This window comes from Oncorhynchus mykiss, chromosome 17, assembly GCF_013265735.2.
Source record: "Oncorhynchus mykiss isolate Arlee chromosome 17, USDA_OmykA_1.1, whole genome shotgun sequence".
Taxonomy (NCBI): Eukaryota; Metazoa; Chordata; class Actinopteri; order Salmoniformes; family Salmonidae; genus Oncorhynchus; species Oncorhynchus mykiss.
Window position 1 is genome coordinate 15,389,225 of NC_048581.1, and position 25,731 is coordinate 15,414,955.

Here is a 25,731-nt window from a genome sequence, read left to right on the forward strand (position 1 = left end):
TTTGCTGGGGGCGGGGGGGGGGGAGGGGGGGGGCTACTAGCTGACAAATGGAATTGTTTTAAGGTGGTCGTACCATGGATCATTTAGCTATTTGATTTTGAATTATAGTATCCCTTTAGGTAAAAAATGAAATGCTTAAAAATGATTTGATAAAATATTGAATTAGTCCTTTACTGTTATAGCCCATATAAACACATTGAGTAACACTTCCATAAATGGCAAAGACAGTGATGAAATGTCTAATAAGAACTAAGGTTTTGAAGTGACTGTCCTCTATCTAGGAGATATAACAAAGCTCAGGATACTATATATTCAAAAGTATGTGAACACCCCTTCAAATTAGTGGATAAGGCCATAACACACAGATGTATAAAATCGAGCAATCTCCATAAACAAACATTGGCAGTAGAATTGTCTTAGTGAAGAGCTCAGTGACTTTCAACGTGGCACCTTCATAGGATGCCACCTTTCAATTTGTCAAATGTCTGCCCTGCTAGAGCTGCCCTGGTCAACTGTAGGTGCTGTTATTATAAAGTGGTAACATCTAGGAGCAAAAACGGATCAGCTGCAAAGTGGTAGGCCACACAAGCTCACAAGATGGGGCCGCCGAGTGCTGAAGTGCCTAGCGTGTAAAAAACTATTGTGTGTCCTGCAACACTCACTAACGAGTTCCAAACTGCTGCTGGAATCAACATCAGTGGAAACATGTTCTCTGAAGTGATGAATTACGCTTCACCATCTGGCAGTCAGACGGATGATTCTGTGTTTGGTTGGGCTCTTTTTCATGGTTTGGGCTAGATCCCTTAGTTCCAGTGAAGAGAGATATTAACGCTACAGCATACAATCACCTTCTATACAATTCTGTGCTTCCAACTTTGTGGCAGTTTGGGGAAGCCACTTTCCTGTTTCAGCAAGACAATGCCCCCATGTACAAAGCAAGGTCCATACAGAAATGGTTTGTTGAGATCAATGTGGAAGATCTTGAATGGCCTGCACAGAGCCCAGACCTCAACCCCATCGAAAACCTTTGGGATGCATTGGAACACCGACTGCAAGCCAGGCCTAATCGCCCAACATCACTAATGCTCTTGTGGCTGAATGGAAACAAGTCCCCACAGCAATGTTCCAACATCTAGTGGAAAGCCTTCCCAGAAGAGTGGAGGTTGTTATAGTAGCAATGTACAACGCATCAGCTGCAAGTGACCAGGCGAAAAAACCTTTCCAAGCCAAACCCCTACACACACCCTATATCGTTGCCACCATATTAGCTAAAGTGATGTCATAGTCAACATAGCTAATAGAACTAAAGCATTAGTAAACCAGCTAAAATCATGAGGTAAAGTTACTGTGTAATGTCAGTAAGCAGTTTAGCACTTGGACAGGCGAGCCCCGGTGGTAATAAATTAGTAAAACCAAAATCTTCCCTTGACTTGGAAGAGTTCCAGTGTTGTGTTGGATAGTCATTGACATCTAGCTAATATAGCATCCCTCTGTTTGAGCAGGGTGTTTGAGTAGGCTAAACTAGATAGCTGCATTTGCTAGCTAAGTAAGAGAAAGTGAAAAAAAATATTTATATCTCTCTCCTGCTTCTCCTTCATTTTGAAAGTACTGTGTTTGTTCAAAACTGTTCAACTATTGTTTTTCTCTCTGAGTCAACTACTCACCACATTGTGTGCACTGCAGTGCTAGCTAGCTGTAGCTTATGCTTTCAGTACTAGATTGATTCTCTGATCCTTTCATTGGGTGGACAATACGTCAGTTTATTCTGCAAGAGCTCTGACAGGTTGGAGGACATGCTCTGGAACTTGTCATAATTACTGTGTAAGTCTATGGAAGGGGGCGAGAACCATGAGCCTCCTAGGTTTTGTATGGAAATCAATGTACGAGGGCACGGAAGCTAGCTGTCCTCCAGCTACTCCATGGTGCTACCCTACAGAGTGCTGTTGAGGCTACTATAGACCTTCATTGCAAAATAGTATGTTTAAAAAAATGTAGTTGATGACATAGTTTTTTCTTAAAATGATAACTTTTTAAATATTTAAAACATGTTATTTTTATGAGATTCACTAAGGAGTAGTGAGGGGGAGAGAGATCGAGAGTATGGGGGGAGAGAGATCAAGAGTATGGGGGGAGAGAGATCGAGAGTATGGGGGGAGAGAGATCAAGAGTATGGGGGGAGAGAGATCGAGAGTATGGGGGGAGAGAGATCGAGAGTATGGGGGGAGAGAGATCGAGAGTATGGGGGGAGAGAGATCGAGAGTATGGGGGGAGAGAGATCGAGAGTATGGGGGGAGAGAGATCGAGAGAGAGTCAGATAAGATTCTGTTAGTGAGACTCTTCTTCTTCACAGGTTCTGAACTCTCCACCTGAAATGAGACAACTCAGTGAACACCGCCGTGTGTGTGTGTGTGTGTGTGTGTGTGTGTGTGTGTGTGTGTGTGTGTGTGTGTGTGTGTGTGTGTGTGTGTGTGTGTGTGTGTGTGTGTGTGTGTGTGTGTGTGTTGAACAGTGCTGGGTGTTGATCAATGACAGTTTATCTCCTTACAGTAATGTAGCAGGTCTGACGAGCCTACAGCCTTGCCACTCATTGGCTACGTGGTTCAATGGCGCCATCATGTGTCCAATAGGCAGAAATAACATCAAATTGGAAATAGTCATGAATCAATGTATTAATAATTAATTAATGTCTTTATTGTCAATTTGTTTTATTATTTACTACATGATGCTGATATGATGTTTATACTGTATTGACACTGAACCACACTGTAAAAGCTAGAAATGTAAAACATCTTTAATTAATCTAAATATGATTTTTTTAAATAATAAAACAAGCAATATCATGACCCTGAACAATATGGTATTATTTAATATAACATGTGGAATAATGTCTGACAGCAATACAAAGTAAATCATCATTAAACACATCAGGATCAACTTGATCTGGGCCTCCTGAGTGGTGCAGTGGTCTAAGGCACTGCATCACAGTTACTAGCTGTGCCACTAGAGATCCTGGTTCGAGTCCAGGGTCTGTCGCAGCCGGCCGCGACCGGGAGACCCAGCGGGTGGCGGGTAATTGGCCCAGCGTCTACCAGTTTAGGGGAGGGTTTGGTTGGCAGGGACGTCCTTGTTTCATTGCGCTGTAGAAACTCCTGTGGCGTGTCGGGTGTGACACAGTCGCCAGGTGCACAGTGTTTCCTCTGACACATCAGTGTGGCTGACTTCCAGGTTCAGCGGGCAGTGTGGCTTGGTTGGGTTAAGTTTCGGAGGACGCGTGGCTCTTGACCTTCAACTCTCCCAAGTCCATACGGGCGTTGCAGTGATGAGACAAGACTGTAACTACCTATTGGATAGAATGAAACTGGGGGGTAAAAGTAAAACATTTCTTGGACTGGACATGATAACATGCTACATTAGACTATATATGGATAACAGGCTACATTAGACTATATATGGATAACAGGCTACATTAGACTATATATGGATGACAGGCTACATTAGACTATATATGGATAACAGGCTACATTAGACTATATATGGATGACAGGCTACATTAGACTATATATGGATAACAGGCTGCATTAGACTATATATGGATAACAGGCTACATTAGACTATATATGGATAACAGGCTACATTAGACTATATATGGATAACAGGCCACATTAGACTATATATGGATAACAGGCCACATTAGACTATATATGGATAACAGGCTACATTAGACTATATATGGATAACAGGCCACATTAGACTATATATGGATAACAGGCTACATTAGACTATATATGGATAACAGGCTACATTAGACTATATATGGACAACAGGCTACATTAGACTATATATGGATAACAGGCTACATTAGACTATATATGGATAACATGCTACATTAGACTATATATGGATAACATGCTACATTACACTATGTATGGGTAACAGGCTACATTAGAATATGAATGGACAACAGGCTACATTACACTATGTATGGGTAACAGGCTACATTAGAATATGATTGGACAACAGGCTACATTAGAATATGAATGGACAACAGGCTACATTAGAATATGATTGGACAACAGGCTACATTAGAATATGATTGGACAACAGGCTACATTAAAATATGAATGGACAACAGGCTACATTAGAATATGAATGGACAACAGGCTACATTAGAATATGAATGGACAACAGGCTACATTAGAATATGATTGGACAACAGGCTACATTAAAATATGAATGGACAACAGGCTACATTAGAATATGATTGGACAACAGGCTACATTAAAATATGAATGGACAACAGGCTACATTAGAATATGAATGGACAACAGGCTACATTAAAATATGAATGGACAACAGGCTACATTAGAATATGAATGGACAACAGGCTACATTAGAATATGAATGGACAACAGGCTACATTAGAATATGATTGGACAACAGGCTACATTAGAATATGAATGGACAACAGGCTACATTAAAATATGAATGGATAACAGGCTACATTAGAATATGAATGGACAACAGGCTACATTAGAATATGAATGGACAACAGGCTACATTAGAATATGAATGGACAACAGGCTACATTAGAATATGAATGGACAACAGGCTACATTAGAACATGGCAAAAAGGCAAAAGTCTCACAAGTTTGATGATTGTTTCAGAAACATGACATAAATAAATATAGAATTATATACAATGCATTGGGAAAGTATTCAGACCCCTTGACTTTTTTCAAATGTTGTTACGTTACAGCCTTATTCTAAAATAGATTAAATAAAAATATACCACACTTTACCATAATGACAAAACAAAAACAGGTTTTTAGAAAGTTTTGAAAATGTTTTAAAACTAAAAAACAGAAATATGTTATTTAGATAAGTGTTCAGACCTTTTGCTTTGAGACTCTGAACTCAGCTGCATCCTGTTTCTATTAATCATCCTTGAGATGTTTCTACAACTTAATTGGAGTCCACCTGTAGTAAATTCAATTAATTGGATATGATTTGTAAAGGCACACACCCATCTATATAAGGTCCCACAGTTGACAGTGCATGTCAGAGCAAAAATAATGAGGTCGAAGGATTTGTCTCTAGAATCAGAGACAGGATTGTGCTGAGGCACAGATCTGGGGAAGGGTACCAAAACATTTCTCTATTTTTTCATGTCCAAGAACACAGTGGCCTCCATCATAGAATACGTTTGTAACCACCAAGACTCTTCCTAGAGCTGGCCGCCTGGCCAAACTGATCAATCGGGGGAGAAGGGCCTTGGTCAGCGAGGTGACCAAGAACCCGATGTTCACTCTGACAGAACTCCAGAGTTCCTCTGTGAAGATGAGAGAGCCTTCAAGAAGGACAGCCATCTCTGCAGCACTCCACCAATCAGGCCTTTATGGTAGAGTGGCCAGACGGAAGCCAATGGCACATGAAAGGCTGCTTGGAGTTTGCCAAAAGGCAACTAAAGTTTCTCAGACCATGAGAAACAAGATTGTCTGGTCTGATGAAACCTGATGCCAAGCATCGCACCTGGAGGAAACCTGGCACCATCCCTACGGTGAAGCATGGTGGTGGCAGCATCATGATGTGGGGATATTTTTCAGCGGCAGGGACTGGGAGACTAGTCAGGATCGAGGGAAAGATAAATGGAGAAAAGTACAGAGAGATCCTTGACGAAAACCATCTCCAGAGGGTTCAGGGCCTCAGACTGGGGTGAAGGTTCAACCTTCCAATAGGACAAGGACCCTAAGCACACAGCCAAGACAAAGCAGGAGTTGCTTCGGGAGAAATCTCAATGTCCTTGAGTGGCCCAGCCAGAGCCCGGACTTGAACCTGATCGAACATCCCTGGAGAGACCTGAAAATTTCTGTTCAGTGACACTCCCCATCCAACACGGCCAAGCTTGAGAGGATCTGGAGATAAAAATGTGGAGAAATTCCCCAAAAACAGGTTTACAAAGCTTGTAGCGTCATACCCAAGAAGACTCGAGGCTGTAATCGCTGCCAAAGGTGCTTCGACAAAGTACTGATTAAAGGGTCTGAATACTTATGTAAATGTGTTATTGCAGTTTTTTTTGTGTTTATACATTTGCAAAATTGTCTAAAAACCTTTTTTGCTTTAGCATTATGGGGTTTAGTGTGTTGATTGATGAGGAGAGAACTATTTCATCAATTTGAGGAAAAGTTATAAAAAGTCAAGGGGTCTGAATACTTTCTGAATGCACTGTAAGATATAAATGGAACTCAAGGTTTCCTACGTCAGAAATACAACATTTTTCAACGTAAAATATGCATAATAAAATGTTAAGGTCCCTTTCATACTCATCATTGTTTCAAAGTCATAACTGACCCTAGATCAGAACTCCTGCTCTAAGTGTGAATAGAGTCGTCCTGTAGCTCAGTTGGTACATTATGGAGCATGGGTTCAATTCCTGCTGGGACTTCCCATACGAAAAGTGTTTTCAAACATGACTGTAATGACTTGGATAAAAGTGTCTACTAGATGGCATATATTATTAAATACTGTTATAAACTGGGTAGTTTTGGCCCTGGATGCTGATTGGCTGAAACAGCATTTCAGAAGTCTATACTGTATATCAGACAATATACCACGGGTATGACGTTAAAAGACTTGTTTACTGTTCTATTTATGTTGTTAACCAGTTTAAAATAAGCCGTGGAACAGTATGTTGGTCATATACCACAAACCCCTGAAGTGCCTTGTTGCCATTATAAACTTAAGCAATAAGGCCTGAGGAGGTGTGGTATATGGCCAATATACTACCGCTAAGTGCTGTTCTTATGCACAATGCAACGCGGAGTGCTTGGATGCACCACAAACCCAGAGGTGCCTTATTTTAAACTGGTTACCAATGTCCTTAGACCAGTAAATACAAAATGTTAATACCCATGGTTTACGGTCTGGTATACCACGCATGTCAGCCAATCAGCATTCACTGCTCAAACCACCCAGTTTATAATGGTCAATATTCCACACCTCCACAGGCATTATATCACTTAGTTTAGACATACAGGTCCAGATACACAAGGTTTTTGTCAAACTTCTTCTGTTCAGGTCTTCTTGGTTCTGGGTTTGTTGTGTTCAGGTCTTCTTGGTTCTGGGTTTGTTGTGTTCAGGTCTTCTTGGTTCTGGGTTTGTTGTGTTCAGGTCATCTTGGTTCTGAATTTGTTGACTGTGTAGAGAACAGAGGAGTCCTCCTCTCCTGCTTGTGCTGCTGCGGTTCTGAAGAGAGAAACAAAAATGAAACAAAGACAGTGTACCAAATGGTGGCACCCTATAGGGCTCTGTATAAAGTAGTGCACTAAATAGGGAATAGGGTTCAATTTGGAACAGAAGAACAGTTCCTCAAAACCATCATCACGTCACTCCCTCATTATAGACATGTCATAGTAACTGTCCTGAGATGTCCATTGTTGGGTTCATAGTTTGGGTTCATAGTGGTCTCAAAGGGTCAACTGTTTTGCTTGTTGATGACATCTCCTACAATAAACAGCAGCATATGAATGACCTTAATGCAGAATATGCTCACCAGGTGGCAGCACTGGGGAGGTTGAATTTCACAGCAGCGTATTGGACATCCTCATCCTCTTTCTGGGGTTGAGGCACTTGGACGATGGAGTACAGAGGCACTTCCTGGTTTTTGGGACGAGAGAAGTGGACGCTGGAATAGTGAACATCATCCTGGTCGTCTGTGGCTGCTGTCTGTGCTGCAGTAGAGTTCATGGCCATGCTTGAGACGTTTTCATACACTGGACTAGACTCTCCCTGATGGAGAGAGAGAACACACAACATGAGGAGTGGAAATGATCCACAAAGAATAGAGTCATCACAGTCTCCTTCTGATTCCAACAGACTCACCTGTCCAACGTCTGCTGTGTCTCTTGTGTTGGTGGGTTTGGAGGCCTTCTTCCTGTTTTGCACATTAATTAATAAATACATTACGTCATAAATGAAGTTAACAATAAATCCGAGGGCTACATTTAAATAATGAACAACATGATAATATGCATTTTCACTCACCTGAACCACATGAGTCCAGAGAGACAGAGGATGAGAACCAGAACAACCACTATGATTCCTACAGCTGCAGTCAGAACTGAGGTTTGTTTCACTATAATAAAATATGGATGGTATGAGTACATGGCATGATATAATAAACTTAAATAAACTTAAATACAGGACATTAATGCAATACTTGTTAAGGGATCTTATAACCCAATGTATAGTTATAACCTAAGGTGTAATAAGCCAAAACATAATGATTAAGATTAGATTGAAACATGTTGGTTTGTATTGAGATGTAACTTTACCTGCTACAATGATCATCAGAGCTGTAGAGTTATTAGTTCCTCTTCCATTCTGGGCCTCACAGTAATATTCTCCACTGTCCTCAGAGATGATGTTAGTGATGCTGTAACTCTGTCCTGATGCTTTTGGTGAGGTTACGTTCTTCTTGTACCAGGTGTATTTGTCCACAGGTGGGTTGGCATCACTGCTGCAGGTCAGAGTCACTGAACTGCCCTCCACTATGTCACCAGAGTGACTGACTGACACTGAGGTGTTCTTTGGAGCATCTAGTAAAGGAGAATATGTCAGAAGGTCAGGATTGTACTATACTACCTCAAATGACATCATGTCAAAAATAAATAATATCTAAAGTCAGAGGACTATCTAAAACTATCACTTACACAAAACATGAACAATAATACATTTGGAGATACTTTATGACTAGAGTGTCTACTAAACTATTCTTCAAGTGTCTGAGGTACTGAACATTCTAACTATAGACATGCATACATCTATGACATTGTCTGTAATTTCTATGTAATGATGAATATGTATAGATAAATCAGTAATAATCTTCTCATTGATATAACGTTTTTGATGCTTTCTAAGTAGAATAGTAGTTTAATTCATACTTACACACTGCAGGAGAGTGGAGGTCCTCATGGTGTTCTACAGTACAGGAGTAACTGTCCACAGAATGACCCAACACTACTAGGGTATTACTAGAGTGTTGTTGGGAAGTGGGCTCATCTAGACGTTGTCCGTTCTTGTACCAGATGTAGGTGGGGTTGTCAGTCAGAGTACAGGTGGTGATACAGGTCAGTGTCTTCTGTCCCTCTGCAGCAGGAGTCACCTTCACCTGCAGACCTGAAACAATATGCATAAAACCACATACACCTCTGTGTAAACAGGATGGTTAATTTATTTATCCTGTAATTCATTATGATTTACCGTTGTATCATACAGTATACCTGTGACAGACAGAGTTGTTCCTGGGAAACTATGACCCCATTCAAAGTTGTTTGCTTTAAAAGTGAAGCGATACTCAGCTGAGTCCTCCTCTCTCAGATCTGTGATTCTCAGGCTGAAGGGACCTCTGTATGTTCCAGTATACTCCACACGACCTACATACCCTGGGTCTCTGGTTAGGTCTTCAGGGGTCGACTTATCACTTCTAAGCCAGAATGTTGATGTGATGTAATCATAACCAACATAAGTACAGGATATGTCCACTGTTGACCCCTTCAAGACACAGATTCTCCTCTTGGTGTAAGTCACTCTGTTGCATCTCTGACCCTGAAAACCTGAAACACAGTGACATAACAAGAGGTCAACTGGATTATATTCTCTATTATTTCTAGAAATTCTAGAAGTTCTCAAGTTCTCATAGTGAAACCAACACACAGTATAATGTATTCAATGAACACTCACACACTGCAGGAGAGTGGAGATCCTCATGACCTTTTACAGCACAGGAATAACTGGCATCATAGTCATTGGAGACTGAGTATTTGTACTGGGGGGAGGTGCTCTCATCTAGATGTTGTCCGTTCTTGTACCATATATAGATGGGGTTGGGGTTACTGAGAGTACAGGTGGTGATACAGGACAGTGTCTTCAACTCTGAACTCCATTTAGGAGTCACCTCCACCTGAAAACCTGAAATAAAGGAGAGCAAAAAGAATATATGGTTCAGAATTGGTTTGAGTTAATTATTAACATCATGACTCTTCAAAACTGTATAATGTGGTATGCAGTGTTACCTGTGACAGACAGAGTTGTTCCAGGGAAGCTGTACCCCCATCTTGCCTCGTCAGATGTAAATCTGAACTTGTACTCAGTTGAGTCACTTTCTCTCAGGTCTGTGATTCTCAGGGTGGAGTCCTTGTCTGTTTGTCGATGGTATTCCAAACGATCTGCATACTCTGGGTTCAGGCTCAGGTCTTTAGTGACACCAGACTCCCATTTGTTGAACCAGGACACTTCTGTGACGTTATGCCACCTGGGATGTGTGTAAAAGCAGGATATGTCCACTGTTGACCCTTTCAAAGCACAGATACTCTGATGGGTGTAAGTCACATTCATACAGCTCTCACCCACAACACCTGAAACAAAATGCAACTGATCAATTCCTGAAACCATAATGAGACTCAATGTTATAGATGTGTTGGACAGGTTCATTTAGAATAATAAACAATATATATATTGACATACATCTATATAACTGTTTATCATTCCAATGTATCTAGTTAAGAATATTGACAGAGAAAGTAAAACCATTCTTATTTGTTCCAAATGATACCACATAAAATACTAGTTTATTTCAGACTCACACACTGCAGGAGAGTGGAGATTCTCATGGCCTTTTACAGCACAGGAGTAACTGTCTTCATAGTTACTGGAGACTGGGTCTTTGTACTGGGGGGAGGTGCTCTCATCTAGATGTTGTCCGTTCTTGTACCAGATGTAGGTGGGGTTGTCAGTCAGAGTACAGGTGGTGATACAGGTCAGTTTCTTCTGTCCCTCTGCAGCAGGAGTCACCTTCACCTGCAGACCTGAAACAATATGTATAAAACCACATACACCTCTGTGTTAACAGGATGGTCAATTTATTTATCCTGTAATTCATTATGATTTACCGTTGTATCATACAGTGTAGTATTTATTACCTGTGACAGACAGAGTTGTTCCTGGGAAACTATGACCCCATTCAAAGTTGTTTGCTTTAAAAGTGAAGCGATACTCAGCTGAGTCCTCCTCTCTCAGATCTGTGATTCTCAGGGTGAAGGGACCTCTGTATGTTCCAGTGTACTCCACACGACCTGCATACCCTGGGTCTGTGGTTAGGTCTTCAGGGGTCGACTTATCACTTCTAAGCCAGAATGATGATGTGGTGGAATAATAACCAACATAAGTACAGGATATGTCCACTGTTGACCCCTTCAAGACACAGATTCTCCTCTTGGTGTAAGTCACTCTGTAGCAGCTCTGACCCTGAACACCTGAAACACAGTGACATAACAAGAGGTCAATTGGATTGTGTTCTCAGTTCTTTCTAGAGATGCTCAAAGCTCTCAAGTTCTCATAGTGAAACCAACACACAGTATAATGTATTAAATGAACACTCACACACTGCAGGAGAGTGGAGGTCCTCATGGCCTTTTACAGCACAGGAATAACTGTCATCATAGTTCCTGGAGACTGGGTCTTTGTACTGGGGGGAGGTGCTCTCATCTAGATGTTGTCCGTTCATGTACCAGATGTAGGTGGGGTTGTCAGTCAGAGTACAGGTGGTGATACAGGTCAGTGTCTTATCCTGATGTCCACCATTCACCTTCACCTGAAGACCTGGAGAAAAAACAATATCACTGTGAATCCCTTTATCACTGACTTATCATTCTAATACAAAGATGGAAGAAATCCTATGTTATACAGGCATAAATACAAACCAAGACAATTTTCCTGAACTAAATGAAATTCAACAGTTGAACTATATTGAATGTAACTGTACCTGTGACAGACAGAGTGACTCCAGGACTTCCAGAATATTTCCCTCCTTCCTGATCTGTTAATAATCTGAACTTGTAAGTAGCTGAGTCTCTCTCTCTCAGGTCTGTGATTTTCAGGGTACAGTCTTTCTTCTTATCTCCATGATACTCCAGACGACCTGCATACTCTGGGTCCTGACCTAGATCTTCAGGTTCTACACCAGTCCCCCATTCAGTGAACCAGAGGGTTGTTTTGACTGTACCACTGGGATATGTGTAAGAGCAGAACAGATCCACTGTTGACCCCTTCAAGGTACAGATACTCTGAGTGGTGTAAGTCACACTCCAGCCATCCTGACCCAGTACAACTGAAACACAGTCACACAACACAATGGTATCAGAATTAGGACAAGGTATTATGGCTCACACTGAAGGTAGGGTTTGTCCACACTTTGTTGCCATATTAGAAACCACAGATAATCATCACTCAGTGAGGTGTGAAACATAACTAAAGTGAAGTGGAGATGCCTAACAGAACACAAGCAAATGTAATACACATGTCTGTAGATTGACAACCATATAAGTTATGAATGAGACCATACCTGCTACAGACCAGAGAAAGACCACCAACACACTTCCTGCTGTTCTCAAGGCCATTGTTGCATCTCCCACCCTGCAGTCTTAGAAACATAAACAACAACTCACTCTATAGCTGGTGAATAACTCCACCTGATACATTGAAGTAGAAACTGTAAATGGGGTACAGTGCCTCATTACTGAAAATGAACCAGGCTCATATTGTGTTGTGTTGTATTGTGCTAAATGGTTGTCTATGTGAATACTGTCTGTCTGTAAGTCTATTGCACTATGTCTACGTTTGTCTACTTAAACTGACATGGTGCAAAAATAAATTCCTAATATATACAGTAGTCATCAACATTATAAACAACAACAATCACTTATTGAACAGATCTGTAGAACTGTAAACACATATTTCTGCATTGATTATTCTGATGCTGTTTTATTCTCAGAACCCCAAATATAGGAGGATAAATGTTCAATCCTCTACTGTCCGTCAAGCTGTACAGCAGCCTAAAGACTGACCACCAGGTTCAATGATAACTCCTATCCCCAAGCTGTGAGGCTAAACAGCAAGTGACTCACACACACACACACACACATATACACACAAGCACACGCACTAACACAGTATTGTACAACTAACCTTGTGGGGACACAGATTTTATTCCCATTCAAAATCCTATTTTCCCTTACCTTAACTTTAACGCTAACCCCAAAACCAATCCTTAACCCTAACCCTAACCCCAAAACCAATCCTTAACCCTAACCCTAACCCCAAAACCAATCCTTAACCCTAACCCTAATCCCAAAACGAATCCTTAACCCTAACCTTAACCCTTTTAAAAAATATATATATTTCACCTTTATTTAACCAGGTAGGCAAGTTGAGAACAAGTTCTCATTTACAATTGCGACCTGGCCAAGATAAAGCAAAGCAGTTCGACACATACAACGACACTGAGTTACACATGGAGTACAAACATACAGTCAATAGTACAGTATAAACAAGTCTATATACGATGTGAGCAAATGAGGTGAGATAAGGGAGGTAAAGGCAAAAAGGCCATGGTGGCAAAGTAGATACAATATAGCAAGTAAAACACTGGAATGGTAGATTTGCAATGGAAGAATGTGCAAAGTAGAAATAAAAATAATGGGGTGCAAAGGAGCAAAATAAATAAATAAATTAAATATAGTAGGGAAAGAGGTAGTTGTTTGGGCTAAATTATAGGTGGGCTATGTACAGGTGCAGTAATCTGTGAGCTGCTCTGACAGTTGGTGCTTAAAGCTAGTGAGGGAGATAAGTATTTCCAGTTTCAGAGATTTTTGTAGTTCGTTCCAGTCATTGGCAGCAGAGAACTGGAAGGAGAGGCGGCCAAAGAAAGAATTGGTTTTGGGGGTGACTAGAGAGATATACCTGCTGGAGCGTGTGCTACAGGTGGGAGATGCTATGGTGACCAGCGAGCTGAGATAAGGGGGGACTTTACCTAGCAGGGTCTTGTAGATGACATGGAGTCAGTGGGTTTGGCGACGAGTATGAAGCGAGGGCCAGCCAACGAGAGCGTACAGGTCGCAATGGTGGGTAGTATATGGGGCTTTGGTGACAAAACGGATTGCACTGTGATAGACTGCATCCAATTTGTTGAGTAGGGTATTGGAGGCTATTTTGTAAATGACATCGCCAAAGTCGAGGATTGGTAGGATGGTCAGTTTTACAAGGGTATGTTTGACAGCATGAGTGAAGGATGCTTTGTTGCGAAATAGGAAGCCAATTCTAGATTTAACTTTGGATTGGAGATGTTTGATATGGGTCTGGAAGGAGAGTTTACAGTCTAACCAGACACCTAAGTATTTGTTGTTGTCCACGTATTTTAAGTCAGAGCCATCCAGAGTAGTGATGTTGGACAGGCGGACATGTGCAGGTATTGATCGGTTGAAGAGCATGCATTTAGTTTTACTTGTATTTAAGAGCAATTGGAGGCCACGGAAGGAGAGTTGTATGGCATTGAAGCTTTACTGGAGGGTTGTTAACACAGTGTCCAAAGAAGGGCCAGAAGTATACAGAATGGTGTCGTCTGCGTAGAGGTGGATCAGAGACTCACCAGCAGCAAGAGCGACCTCATTGATGTATACAGAGAAGAGAGTCGGTCCAAGAATTGAACCCTGTGGCACCCCCATAGAGACTGCCAGAGGTCCGGACAGCAGACCCTCCGATTTGACACACTGAACTCTATCAGAGAAGTCGTTGGTGAACCAGGCGAGGCAATCATTTGAGAAACCAAGGCTGTCGAGTCTGCCGATGAGGATGTGGTGATTGACAGAGTCGAAAGCCTTGGCCAGATCAATGAATACGGCTGCACAGTAATGTTTCTTATCGATGGCGATTAAGATATCGTTTAGGACCTTGAGCGTGGCTGAGGTGCACCAATGACCAGCTCTGAAACCAGATTGCATAGCAGAGAAGATATGGTGAGATTCGAAATGGTCGGTAATCTGTTTGTTGACTTGGCTTTCGAAGACCTTAGAAAGGCATGGTAGGATAGATATAGGTCTGTAGAAGTTTGGGTCAAGAGTGTCCTCCCCTTTGAAGAGGGGGATGAACGCAGCTGCTTTCCAATCTTTGGGAATCTCAGACGACACGAAAGAGAGGTTGAACAGGCTAGTAATAGGGGTGGCAACAATTTCGGCAGATAATTTTAGAAAAAGAAAGGGTCCAGATTGTCTAGCCCGGCTGATTTGTAGGGGTCCAGATTTTGCAGCTCTTTCAGAACATCAGCTGAATCGATTTGGGAGAAGGAGAAATGGGGAAGGCTTGGGCGAGTTGCTGTGGGGGGTGCAGTGTTGTTGACCGGGGTAGGAGTAGCCAGGTGGAAACGCTAACCCTAACCCCAAAACCCCAAAACCAATCCTTGACCCTAACGCTAACCCTAACCCCAAAACAAAACCTTAACCTTAACCCTAACCCCAAAACCAAACCTTAACCGTGGCTCCTAACCCTAAACTTAACAATAAACCCTTCTGTTCCCCACAAGTATATTTAAAATGTCCACACACACACACGCACACACACACACGCACACACACACACACGCACACACACACACACACACACACACCCACACACACGCACACGCGCACACACGCGCACACACACGCACACACACGCACACTCACGCACACACACACACACACAGTTATAATTGACCCTGTTTTATGACAGTGAACTTGACCCTATTGAATGGAGATCTGGGTATTACTGGTAAACTCTACTGATCATGTTTTAAACATGTAAATGAATGAACTGAACTAAACTAAACACATGAAACCACAGTCCAGGGTCAGTATTCACAAAGTGTATCAGTTTAGCCTTTTAGATCATAATTATATGGACCATCTGAGACACTTTATGAATACAGGCCCTGATGTAACAACCAAAACACAGTTTAAAATAAACCAACAAGTACAAAGATACAGGAAGTCATGTGATGTTTGGCTAAAAACATAAAAACTAAAACTTTATTCCAAGATATCGTCAAATGTACTTACAGAGTGAAGTGAAGGGGAGAGGTCTTGTACTGTCAGTCAACTTACTGTCAATGCGTGGAAACAAGAAGTAGTCTACTGCAAGTATTAGTAGAAGCAGGCTGAGCCTAAGTGTGAGTTCTGTGGTTGACACATTTTAAAGAAGCCTAGTCAGGTCATTAACATGCAGGAACAACATGTCACATAAGAGATGTTACTGTATCTAAATAGAAAATGGTCTAAAGTCAGAATACTGTAGTTACATTTCTTTATTTGAGGAGTGGACCTACATGTTTTACAAGAGACAAAATGTGACCCATTCCCATCACTCCTCATCAGCTGGTACTGAAGGTTCCAGAACAGATGAAAGGGGAGTATCTATGGTACCAGTGTTCTAGACTAGAGCTCTCCCTACTGACATCTCAACATTACTGCAGCTTCCAGGCTTCACATGTCCCCACTAGTCCGATGAAAATATACAAAATAGAAGGTAAAATAACATTTGAAAATGTAAGTATATATATATATATATATATATAATAAACCAGGTACGCAAGTAAAAATACTGTTATTGGGACTTATGTTGAACTGCCGTTTGAATTGAGTGAACTTGCGAACTCAACTAGCTTGTTAGCTACATTTAGCTGCTGTTATTCAGAAATAAACAAGCATTTTTGTGCATCACACAGCTACTCTGAATGGACTGGATTGTGAACAATACGATTCGCTGCCACTGAATTACAGCAATAGCCCATAGTTAGCTTGTGAGCTAACTATTTAGCTATCTACATTAGCTAGCTAGAAACAACAGACAACAGTGAGCTATCATTATGCCAAAGCCAAGGAAACCTGCTCTGAATATCCACTGTGTTCTTGTGTGAAAGAGATGTCTTCAGCTCACTGATCTTCAGAACAATGGACTCAAAGTGAACCCTGACATCCATGTAACTAAGTCTGTGTGTCCTACTGTATTTGTGTCTGAGTGATGCATGTTTTTATTTTAAATTACAATGAATAATGTTTCATGTAATTGGTTATTGGTGCTTTGTTATTGTTATCTTATTGTGTATTTTTTTTGTAGCATTTTTATTATAAAAAAAAGTATTATTTTCTTAACATAAAAACAACTGTATTGTTAGTTAAGGGCTTGTCATGAACCATTTTACAGTAAGGTATTTGTTGTATTTGGTGACTAATACAATTTGATTTGTGTGTCTAGGTGCTGGACATTGCTCCCTCTGACACTGGGATTCTGAACCTCTAAAAGTCTAAGCCGTTTGCTGGGGGCGGGGGGGGGGGGGGGGGGGGGGGGGGCTACTAGCTGACAAATGGAATTGTTTTAAGGTGGTCGTACCATGGATCATTTAGCTATTTGATTTTGAATTATAGTATCCCTTTAGGTAAAAAATGAAATGCTTAAAAATGATTTGATAAAATATTGAATTAGTCCTTTACTGTTATAGCCCATATAAACACATTGAGTAACACTTCCATAAATGGCAAAGACAGTGATGAAATGTCTAATAAGAACTAAGGTGTTGAAGTGACTGTCCTCTATCTAGGAGATGTAACAAAGCTCAGGATACTATATATTCAAAAGTATGTGAACACCCCTTCAAATTAGTGGATAAGGCCATAACACACAGATGTATAAAATCGAGCAATCTCCATAAACAAACATTGGCAGTAGAATTGTCTTAGTGAAGAGCTCAGTGACTTTCAACGTGGCACCTTCATAGGATGCCACCTTTCAATTTGTCAAATGTCTGCCCTGCTAGAGCTGCCCTGGTCAACTGTAGGTGCTGTTATTATAAAGTGGTAACATCTATGAGCAAAAACGGATCAGCTGCAAAGTGGTAGGCCACACAAGCTCACAAGATGGGGCCGCCGAGTGCTGAAGTGCCTAGCGTGTAAAAAACTATTGTGTGTCCTGCAACACTCACTAACGAGTTCCAAACTGCTGCTGGAATCAACATCAGTGGAAACATGTTCTCTGAAGTGATGAATTACGCAACACCATCAGGCAGTCAGACGGATGATTCTGTGTTTGGTTGGGCTCTTTTTCATGGTTTGGGCTAGATCCCTTAGTTCCAGTGAAGAGAGATATTAACGCTACAGCATACAATCACCTTCTATACAATTCTGTGCTTCCAACTTTGTGGCAGTTTGGGGAAGCCACTTTCCTGTTTCAGCAAGACAATGCCCCCATGTACAAAGCAAGGTCCATACAGAAATAGTTTGTTGAGATCAATGTGGAAGATCTTGAATGGCCTGCACAGAGCCCAGACCTCAACCCCATCGAAAACCTTTGGGATGCATTGGAACACCGACTGCAAGCCAGGCCTAATCGCCCAACATCACTAATGCTCTTGTGGCTGAATGGAAACAAGTCCCCACAGCAATGTTCCAACATCTAGTGGAAAGCCTTCCCAGAAGAGTGGAGGTTGTTATAGTAGCAATGTACAACGCATCAGCTGCAAGTGACCAGGCGAAAAAACCTTTCCAAGCCAAACCCCTACACACACCCTATATCGTTGCCACCATATTAGCTAAAGTGATGTCATAGTCAACATAGCTAATAGAACTAAAGCATTAGTAAACCAGCTAAAATCATGAGGTAAAGTTACTGTGTACTGTCAGTAAGCAGTTTAGCACTTGGACAGGCGAGCCCCGGTGGTAATAAATTAGTAAAACCAAAATCTTCCCTTGACTTGGAAGAGTTCCAGTGTTGTGTTGGATAGTCATAGACATCTAGCTAATATAGCATCCCTCTGTTTGAGCAGGGTGTTTGAGTAGGCTAAACTAGATAGCTGCATTTGCTAGCTAAGTAAGAGAAAGTGAAAAAAAATATTTATATCTCTCTCCTGCTTCTCCTTCATTTTGAAAGTACTGTGTTTGTTCAAAACTGTTCAACTATTGTTTTTCTCTCTGAGTCAACTACTCACCACATTGTGTGCACTGCAGTGCTATCTAGCTGTAGCTTATGCTTTCAGTACTAGATTGATTCTCTGATCCTTTCATTGGGTGGACAATACGTCAGTTTATTCTGCAAGAGCTCTGACAGGTTGGAGGACATGCTCTGGAACTTGTCATAATTACTGTGTAAGTCTATGGAAGGGGGCGAGAACCATGAGCCTCCTAGGTTTTGTATGGAAATCAATGTACGAGGGCACGGAAGCTAGCTGTCCTCCAGCTACACCATGGTGCTACCCTACAGAGTGCTGTTGAGGCTACTATAGACCTTCATTGCAAAATAGTATGTTTAAAAAAATGTAGTTGATGACATAGTTTTTTCTTAAAAGGATAACTTTTTAAATATTTAAAACATGTTATTTTTATGAGATTCACTAAGGAGTAGTGAGGGGGAGAGAGATCGAGAGTATGGGGGGAGAGAGATCGAGAGTATGGGGGGAGAGAGATCGAGAGTATGGGGGGAGAGAGATCGAGAGTATGGGGGGAGAGAGATCGAGAGTATGGGGGGAGAGAGATCGAGAGTATGGGGGGAGAGAGATCGAGAGTATGAGGGGAGAGAGATCGAGAGTATGGGGGGAGAGAGATCGAGAGTATGGGGGGAGAGAGATCGAGAGTATGGGGGGAGAGAGATCGAGAGTATGGGGGGAGAGAGATCGAGAGTATGGGGGGAGAGAGATCGAGAGTATGGGGGGAGAGAGATCGAGAGTATGGGGGAGAGAGATCGAGAGTATGGGGGGAGAGAGATCGAGAGTATGGGGGGAGAGAGATCTAGAGTATGGGGGGAGAGAGATCGAGAGTATGAGGGGAGAGAGATCGAGAGTATGGGGGGAGAGAGATCGAGAGTATGGGGGGAGAGAGATCGAGAGTATGGGGGGAGAGAGATCGAGAGTATGGGGGGAGAGAGATCGAGAGTATGGGGGGAGAGAGATCGAGAGTATGGGGGAGAGAGATCGAGAGTATGGGGGGAGAGAGATCGAGAGTATGGGGGAGAGAGATCGAGAGTATGGGGGGAGAGAGATCGAGAGTATGGGGGGAGAGAGATCTAGAGTATGGGGGGAGAGAGATCGAGAGTATGAGGGGAGAGAGATCGAGAGTATGGGGGGAGAGAGATCGAGAGTATGGGGGGAGAGAGATCGAGAGTATGGGGGGAGAGAGATCGAGAGTATGGGGGGAGAGAGATCGAGAGTATGGGGGGAGAGAGATCGAGAGTATGGGGGGAGAGAGATCGAGAGTATGGGGGGAGAGAGATCGAGAGTATGGGGGGAGAGAGATCGAGAGTATGGGGGGAGAGAGATCGAGAGAGAGTCAGATAAGATTCTGTTAGTGAGACTCTTCTTCTTCACAGGTTCTGAACTCTCCACCTGAAATGAGACAACTCAGTGAACACCGCCGTGTGTGTGTGTGTGTGTGTGTGTCTGTGTGTGTGTGTGTGTGTGTGTGTGTGTGTGTGTGTGTGTGTGTGTGTGTGTGTGTGTGTGTGTGTGTGTGTGTGTGTTGAACAGTGCTGGGTGTTGATCAATGACAGTTTATCTCCTTACAGTAATGTAGCAGGTCTGACGAGCATACAGCCTTGCCACTCATTGGCTACGTGGTTCAATGGCGCCATCATGTGTCCAATTGGCAGAAATAACATCAAATTGGAAATAGTCATGAATCAATGTATTAATAATTAATTAATGTCTTTATTGTCAATTTGTTTTATTATTTACTACATGATGCTGATATGATGTTTATACTGTATTGACACTGAACCACACTGTAAAAGCTAGAAATGTAAAACATCTTTAATTAATCTAAATATGATTTTTTTAAATAATAAAACAAGCAATATCATGCCCCTGAACAATATGGTATTATTTAATATAACATGTGGAATAATGTCTGACAGCAATACAAAGTAAATCATCATTAAACACATCAGGATCAACTTGATCTGGGCCTCCTGAGTGGTGCAGTGGTCTAAGGCATTGCATCACAGTTACTAGCTGTGCCACTAGAGATCCTGGTTCGAGTCCAGGGTCTGTCGCAGCCGGCCGCCACCGGGAGACCCAGCGGGCGGCGGGTAATTGGCCCAGCGTCTACCAGTTTAGGGGAGGGTTTGGTTGGCAGGGACGTCCTTGTTTCATTGCGCTGTAGAAACTCCTGTGGCGTGTCGGGTGTGACACAGTCGCCAGGTGCACAGTGTTTCCTCTGACACATCAGTGTGGCTGACTTCCAGGTTCAGCGGGCAGTGTGGCTTGGTTGGGTTAAGTTTCGGAGGACGCGTGGCTCTTGACCTTCAACTCTCCCAAGTCCATACGGGCGTTGCAGTGATGAGACAAGACTGTAACTACCTATTGGATAGAATGAAACTGGGGGGTAAAAGTAAAACATTTCTTGGACTGGACATGATAACATGCTACATTAGACTATATATGGATAACAGGCTACATTAGACTATATATGGATAACATGCTACATTAGACTATATATGGATAACAGGCTACATTAGACTATATATGGATAACAGGCTACATTCGACTATATATGGATAACAGGCTACATTAGACTATATATGGATAACAGGCTACATTAGACTATATATGGATAACAGGCTACATTAGACTATATATGGATAACATGCTACATTAGACTATATATGGATAACATGCTACATTAGACTATATATGGATAACATGCTACATTAGACTATATATGGATAACATGCTACATTAGACTATATATGGATAACAGGCTACATTAGACTATATATGGATAACAGGCTACATTAGACTATATATGGATAACAGGCTACATTAGACTATATATGGATAACATGCTACATTAGACTATATATGGATAACAGGCTACATTAGACTGTATATGGATAACATGCTATATTAGACTATATATGGATAACAGACTACATTAGACTATATATGGATTTCAGGCTACATTAGACTATATATGGATAACATGCTACATTAGACTATATATGGATAACATGCTACACTAGACTATATATGGATAACAGGCTACATTAGACTATATATGGATAACATGCTACATTAGACTATATATGGATAACATGCTACATTAGACTATATATGGATAACATGCTACATTAGACTATATATGGATAACAGGCTACATTAGACTATATATGGATAACATGCTATATTAGACTATATATGGATAACAGACTACATTAGACTATATATGGATTACATGCTACATTAGACTATATATGGATAACATGCTACATTAGACTATATATGGATAACAGGCTACATTAGACTATATATGGATAACATGCTATATTAGACTATATATGGATAACAGACTACATTAGACTATATATGGATATCAGGCTACATTAGACTATATATGGATAACATGCTACATTAGACAATATATGGATAACATGCTACACTAGACTATATATGGATAACAGGCTACATTAGACTATATATGGATAACATGCTACATTAGACTATATATGGATAACATGCTACATTAGACTATATATGGATAACATGCTACATTAGACTATATATGGATAACAGGCTACATTAGACTATATATGGATAACATGCTATATTAGACTATATATGGATAACAGACTACATTAGACTATATATGGATATCAGGCTACATTAGACTATATATGGATAACATGCTACATTAGACTATATATGGATAACAGGCTACATTAGACTATATATGTATAACAGGCTACATTAGACTATATATGGATAACAGGCTACATTAGACTATATATGGATAACATGCTTGTTGTGTTCGGGTCTTCTTGGTTCTGGGTTTGTTGTGTTCAGGTCTTCTTGGTTCTGGGTTTGTTGTGTTCAGGTCTTCTTGGTTCTGGGTTTGTTGTGTTCAGGTCTTCTTGGTTCAGGGTTTGTTGCGTTCAGATCTTCTTGGTTCTGGGTTTGTTGTGTTTGGGTCTTCTTGGTTCAGGGTTTATTGACTGTACTGTAGAGAACAGAGGAGTCCTCCTCAGCTGCTTGTGCTGCTGCGGGTCTGAAGAGAGAAACAAAAATTAAACAAAGACAGTGTCCCAAATGGTGGCACCCTATAGGGCTCTGTCTAAAGTAGTGCACTAAATAGGGAATAGGGTTCCATTTGGAACATAAGAACAGTTCCTCAAAACCATCATCACATCACTCCCTCATTATAGACATGTCATAGTAAATGTCCTGAGATGTCCATTGTTGGGTTCATAGTTTGGCTTCATAGTGGTCACTAAGGGTCAACTGTTTTGCTTATTGATGACATCTCCTACAATAAACAGCAGCATATGAATGACCTTAATACAGAATTTGCTCACCTGTTGGCAGCACTGGGGAGGTTGAATTTCACAGCAGCGTAGTGGACATCCTCATCCTCTTTCTGGGGCTGAGGCACTTGGACGGTGGAGTTTAGAGGCACTTCCTGGTTTTTGGAGCCAGAGAAGTGGACACTGGCGTAGTGAACATCATCCTGGTTGTCTGTGTCAGCTGTCTGTGCTGCAGTAGAGGTCATGGCCATGTTTGAGATGTTGTCATACACTGGACTAGAGTCTCCCTGATGGAGAGAGAGAACAGACAACATGAGGAGTGGAAATGTTCCACAAAGAATACACAGTCATCACAGTCACCTTCTGATTCCAACAGACTCACCTGTCCAACGTCTGCTGTGTCTCTTGTGTTGGTGGGTTTGGAGACCTTCTTCCTGTTTTGCACATTAATTAATAAATACATTACGTCATAAATGAAGTTAACAATAAATCAGAGGGCTACATTTAAATAATGAACAACATGATAATATGCATTTTCACTCACCTGAAATACATGAGTCCAGAGAAACAGAGGATGAGAACCAGAACAACCACTATGATTCCTACAGCTGCAGTCTGAACTGAGGTTTGTTTCCCTATAATAAAATATGGATGATATGAGTACATGGCATTATATAATTAACTAAAAATAAACTATAATACAGGACATTAATGCAATACTTGTTAAGGGATCTTATAACCCAATGTATAGTTATAACCTAAGGTGTAATAAGCCAAAACATCATGATTAATATTAGATTGAAACATGTACGTTTGTATTGAGATGTATTTTACCTGCTACAATGATCATCAGAGCTGTAGAGTTATTAGATCCTCTTCCATTCTGGGCCTCACAGTAATATTCTCCTCTGTCCTCAGAGATGATGTTAGTGATGTTGTAACTCTGTCCTGATGCTTTTGGTGAGGTTACGTTCTTCTTGTACCAGGTGTATTTGTCCACAGGTGGGTTGGCATCACTGCTGCAGGTCAGAGTCACTGAACTGCCCTCCACTATTTCACCAGAGGGACTGACTGACACTGAGGTGTTCCTTGGAGCATCTAGTAAAGGAGAATATGTCAGAGGGTCAGGACTGTAGTATACTACCTCAAATGACATCATGTCAAAAATAAATCATATCTAAAGTCAGAGAACTATCTAAAACTATCACTTACACAAAACATGAACAATAATACATTTAGAGATACTTTAGGACTTTAGTGTCTACTAAACTATTCTTCAAGTGTCTGAGGTACTGAACATTCTAACTATAGACATGCATATATCTATGACATTGTCTGTAATTTCTATGTAATGATGAATATGTATAGATAAAGCAGTAATACTCTTCTCATTGATATAACGTTTTTGTTGCTTTCTAAGTAGAATAGTAGTTTAATTCACACTCACACACTGCAGGAGAGTGGAGGTCCTCATGGTGTTCTACAGTACAGGAGTAACTGTCCACAGAATGACCCAACACTACTAGGGTATTACTAGAGTATTGTTGGGAAGTGGGCTCATCTAGACGTTGTCCGTTCTTGTACCAGATGTAGGTGGGGTTGTCAGTCAGAGTACAGGTGGTGATACAGGTCAGTGTCTTCTGTCCCTCTGCAGCAGGAGTCACCTTCACCTGCAGACCTGAAACAATATGTATAAAACCACATACACCTCTGTGTTAACAGGATGGTCATTTTATTTCTCCTGTAATTCAATATGATATACAGTTGTATCATACAGTGTAGTATTTATTACCTGTGACAGACAGACTTGTTCCTGGGAAACTATGACCCCAGTCAAAGTTGTCTGTTTTAAAAGTGAAGCGATACTCAGCTGAGTCCTCCTCTCTCAGATCTGTGATTCTCAGGGAGGAGGGACCTCTGTATGTTCCAGTGTACTCCACACGACCTGCATACCCTGGGTCTGTGGTTAGGTCTTCAGGGGTCGACTTATCACTTCTAAACCAGAATGTTGATGTGGTGGAATAATAACCAACATAAGTACAGGATATGTCCACTGTTGACCCTTTCAAGACACAGATTGTCCTCTTGGTGTAAGTCACTCTGTTGCAGCTCTGACCCTGAACACCTGAAACACATTGACACAACAAGAGGACAACTGGATTGTGTTCTCAGTTCTTTCTAGAAATGCTAAACGTTCTCAAATGACAAAGTGAAACCAACACACACACAGGTTGTACAGTATTGTTAATAAAGAAACACTCACACACTGCAGGAGAGTGGAGATCCTCATGACCTTTTACAGCACAGGAGTAACTGTCTTCATAGTTACTGGAGACTGGGTCTTTGTACTGGGGGGAGGTGCTCTCATCTAGATGTTGTCCGTTCTTGTACCATATATAGATGGGGTTGGGGTTACTGAGAGTACAGGTGGTGATACAGGACAGTGTCTTCAACTCTGATCTCCTTTTAGGAGTCACCTCCACCTGGGAACCTGAATTAAAGGAGAGCAAAAAATAGTATATGGTTCAGAATTGGTTTAAGTTAATTATTAACATCATGACTCTTCAAAACGTTATAATGTGCTAT

General features: G+C 41.3%; 1 protein-coding gene across 1 annotated transcript in view; it reads right to left on the reverse strand.

Moving 5' to 3' along the window:
• The window catches only part of LOC118940092, a 149,995-nt gene that overhangs the window by 100,814 nt on the left and 23,450 nt on the right, over positions 1–25,731 (reverse strand). Inside the window, exons 11-15 of the mRNA XM_036948328.1 lie at positions 25,409–25,636; positions 10,977–11,309; positions 10,641–10,862; positions 10,071–10,412; positions 9,739–9,966 (exon numbers count right to left, since the gene is read on the reverse strand). Coding sequence (XP_036804223.1) covers positions 9,739–9,966; positions 10,071–10,412; positions 10,641–10,862; positions 10,977–11,309; positions 25,409–25,636 — 1,353 coding nt within the window. The remainder of the gene's footprint in view (positions 1–9,738; positions 9,967–10,070; positions 10,413–10,640; positions 10,863–10,976; positions 11,310–25,408; positions 25,637–25,731) is intronic.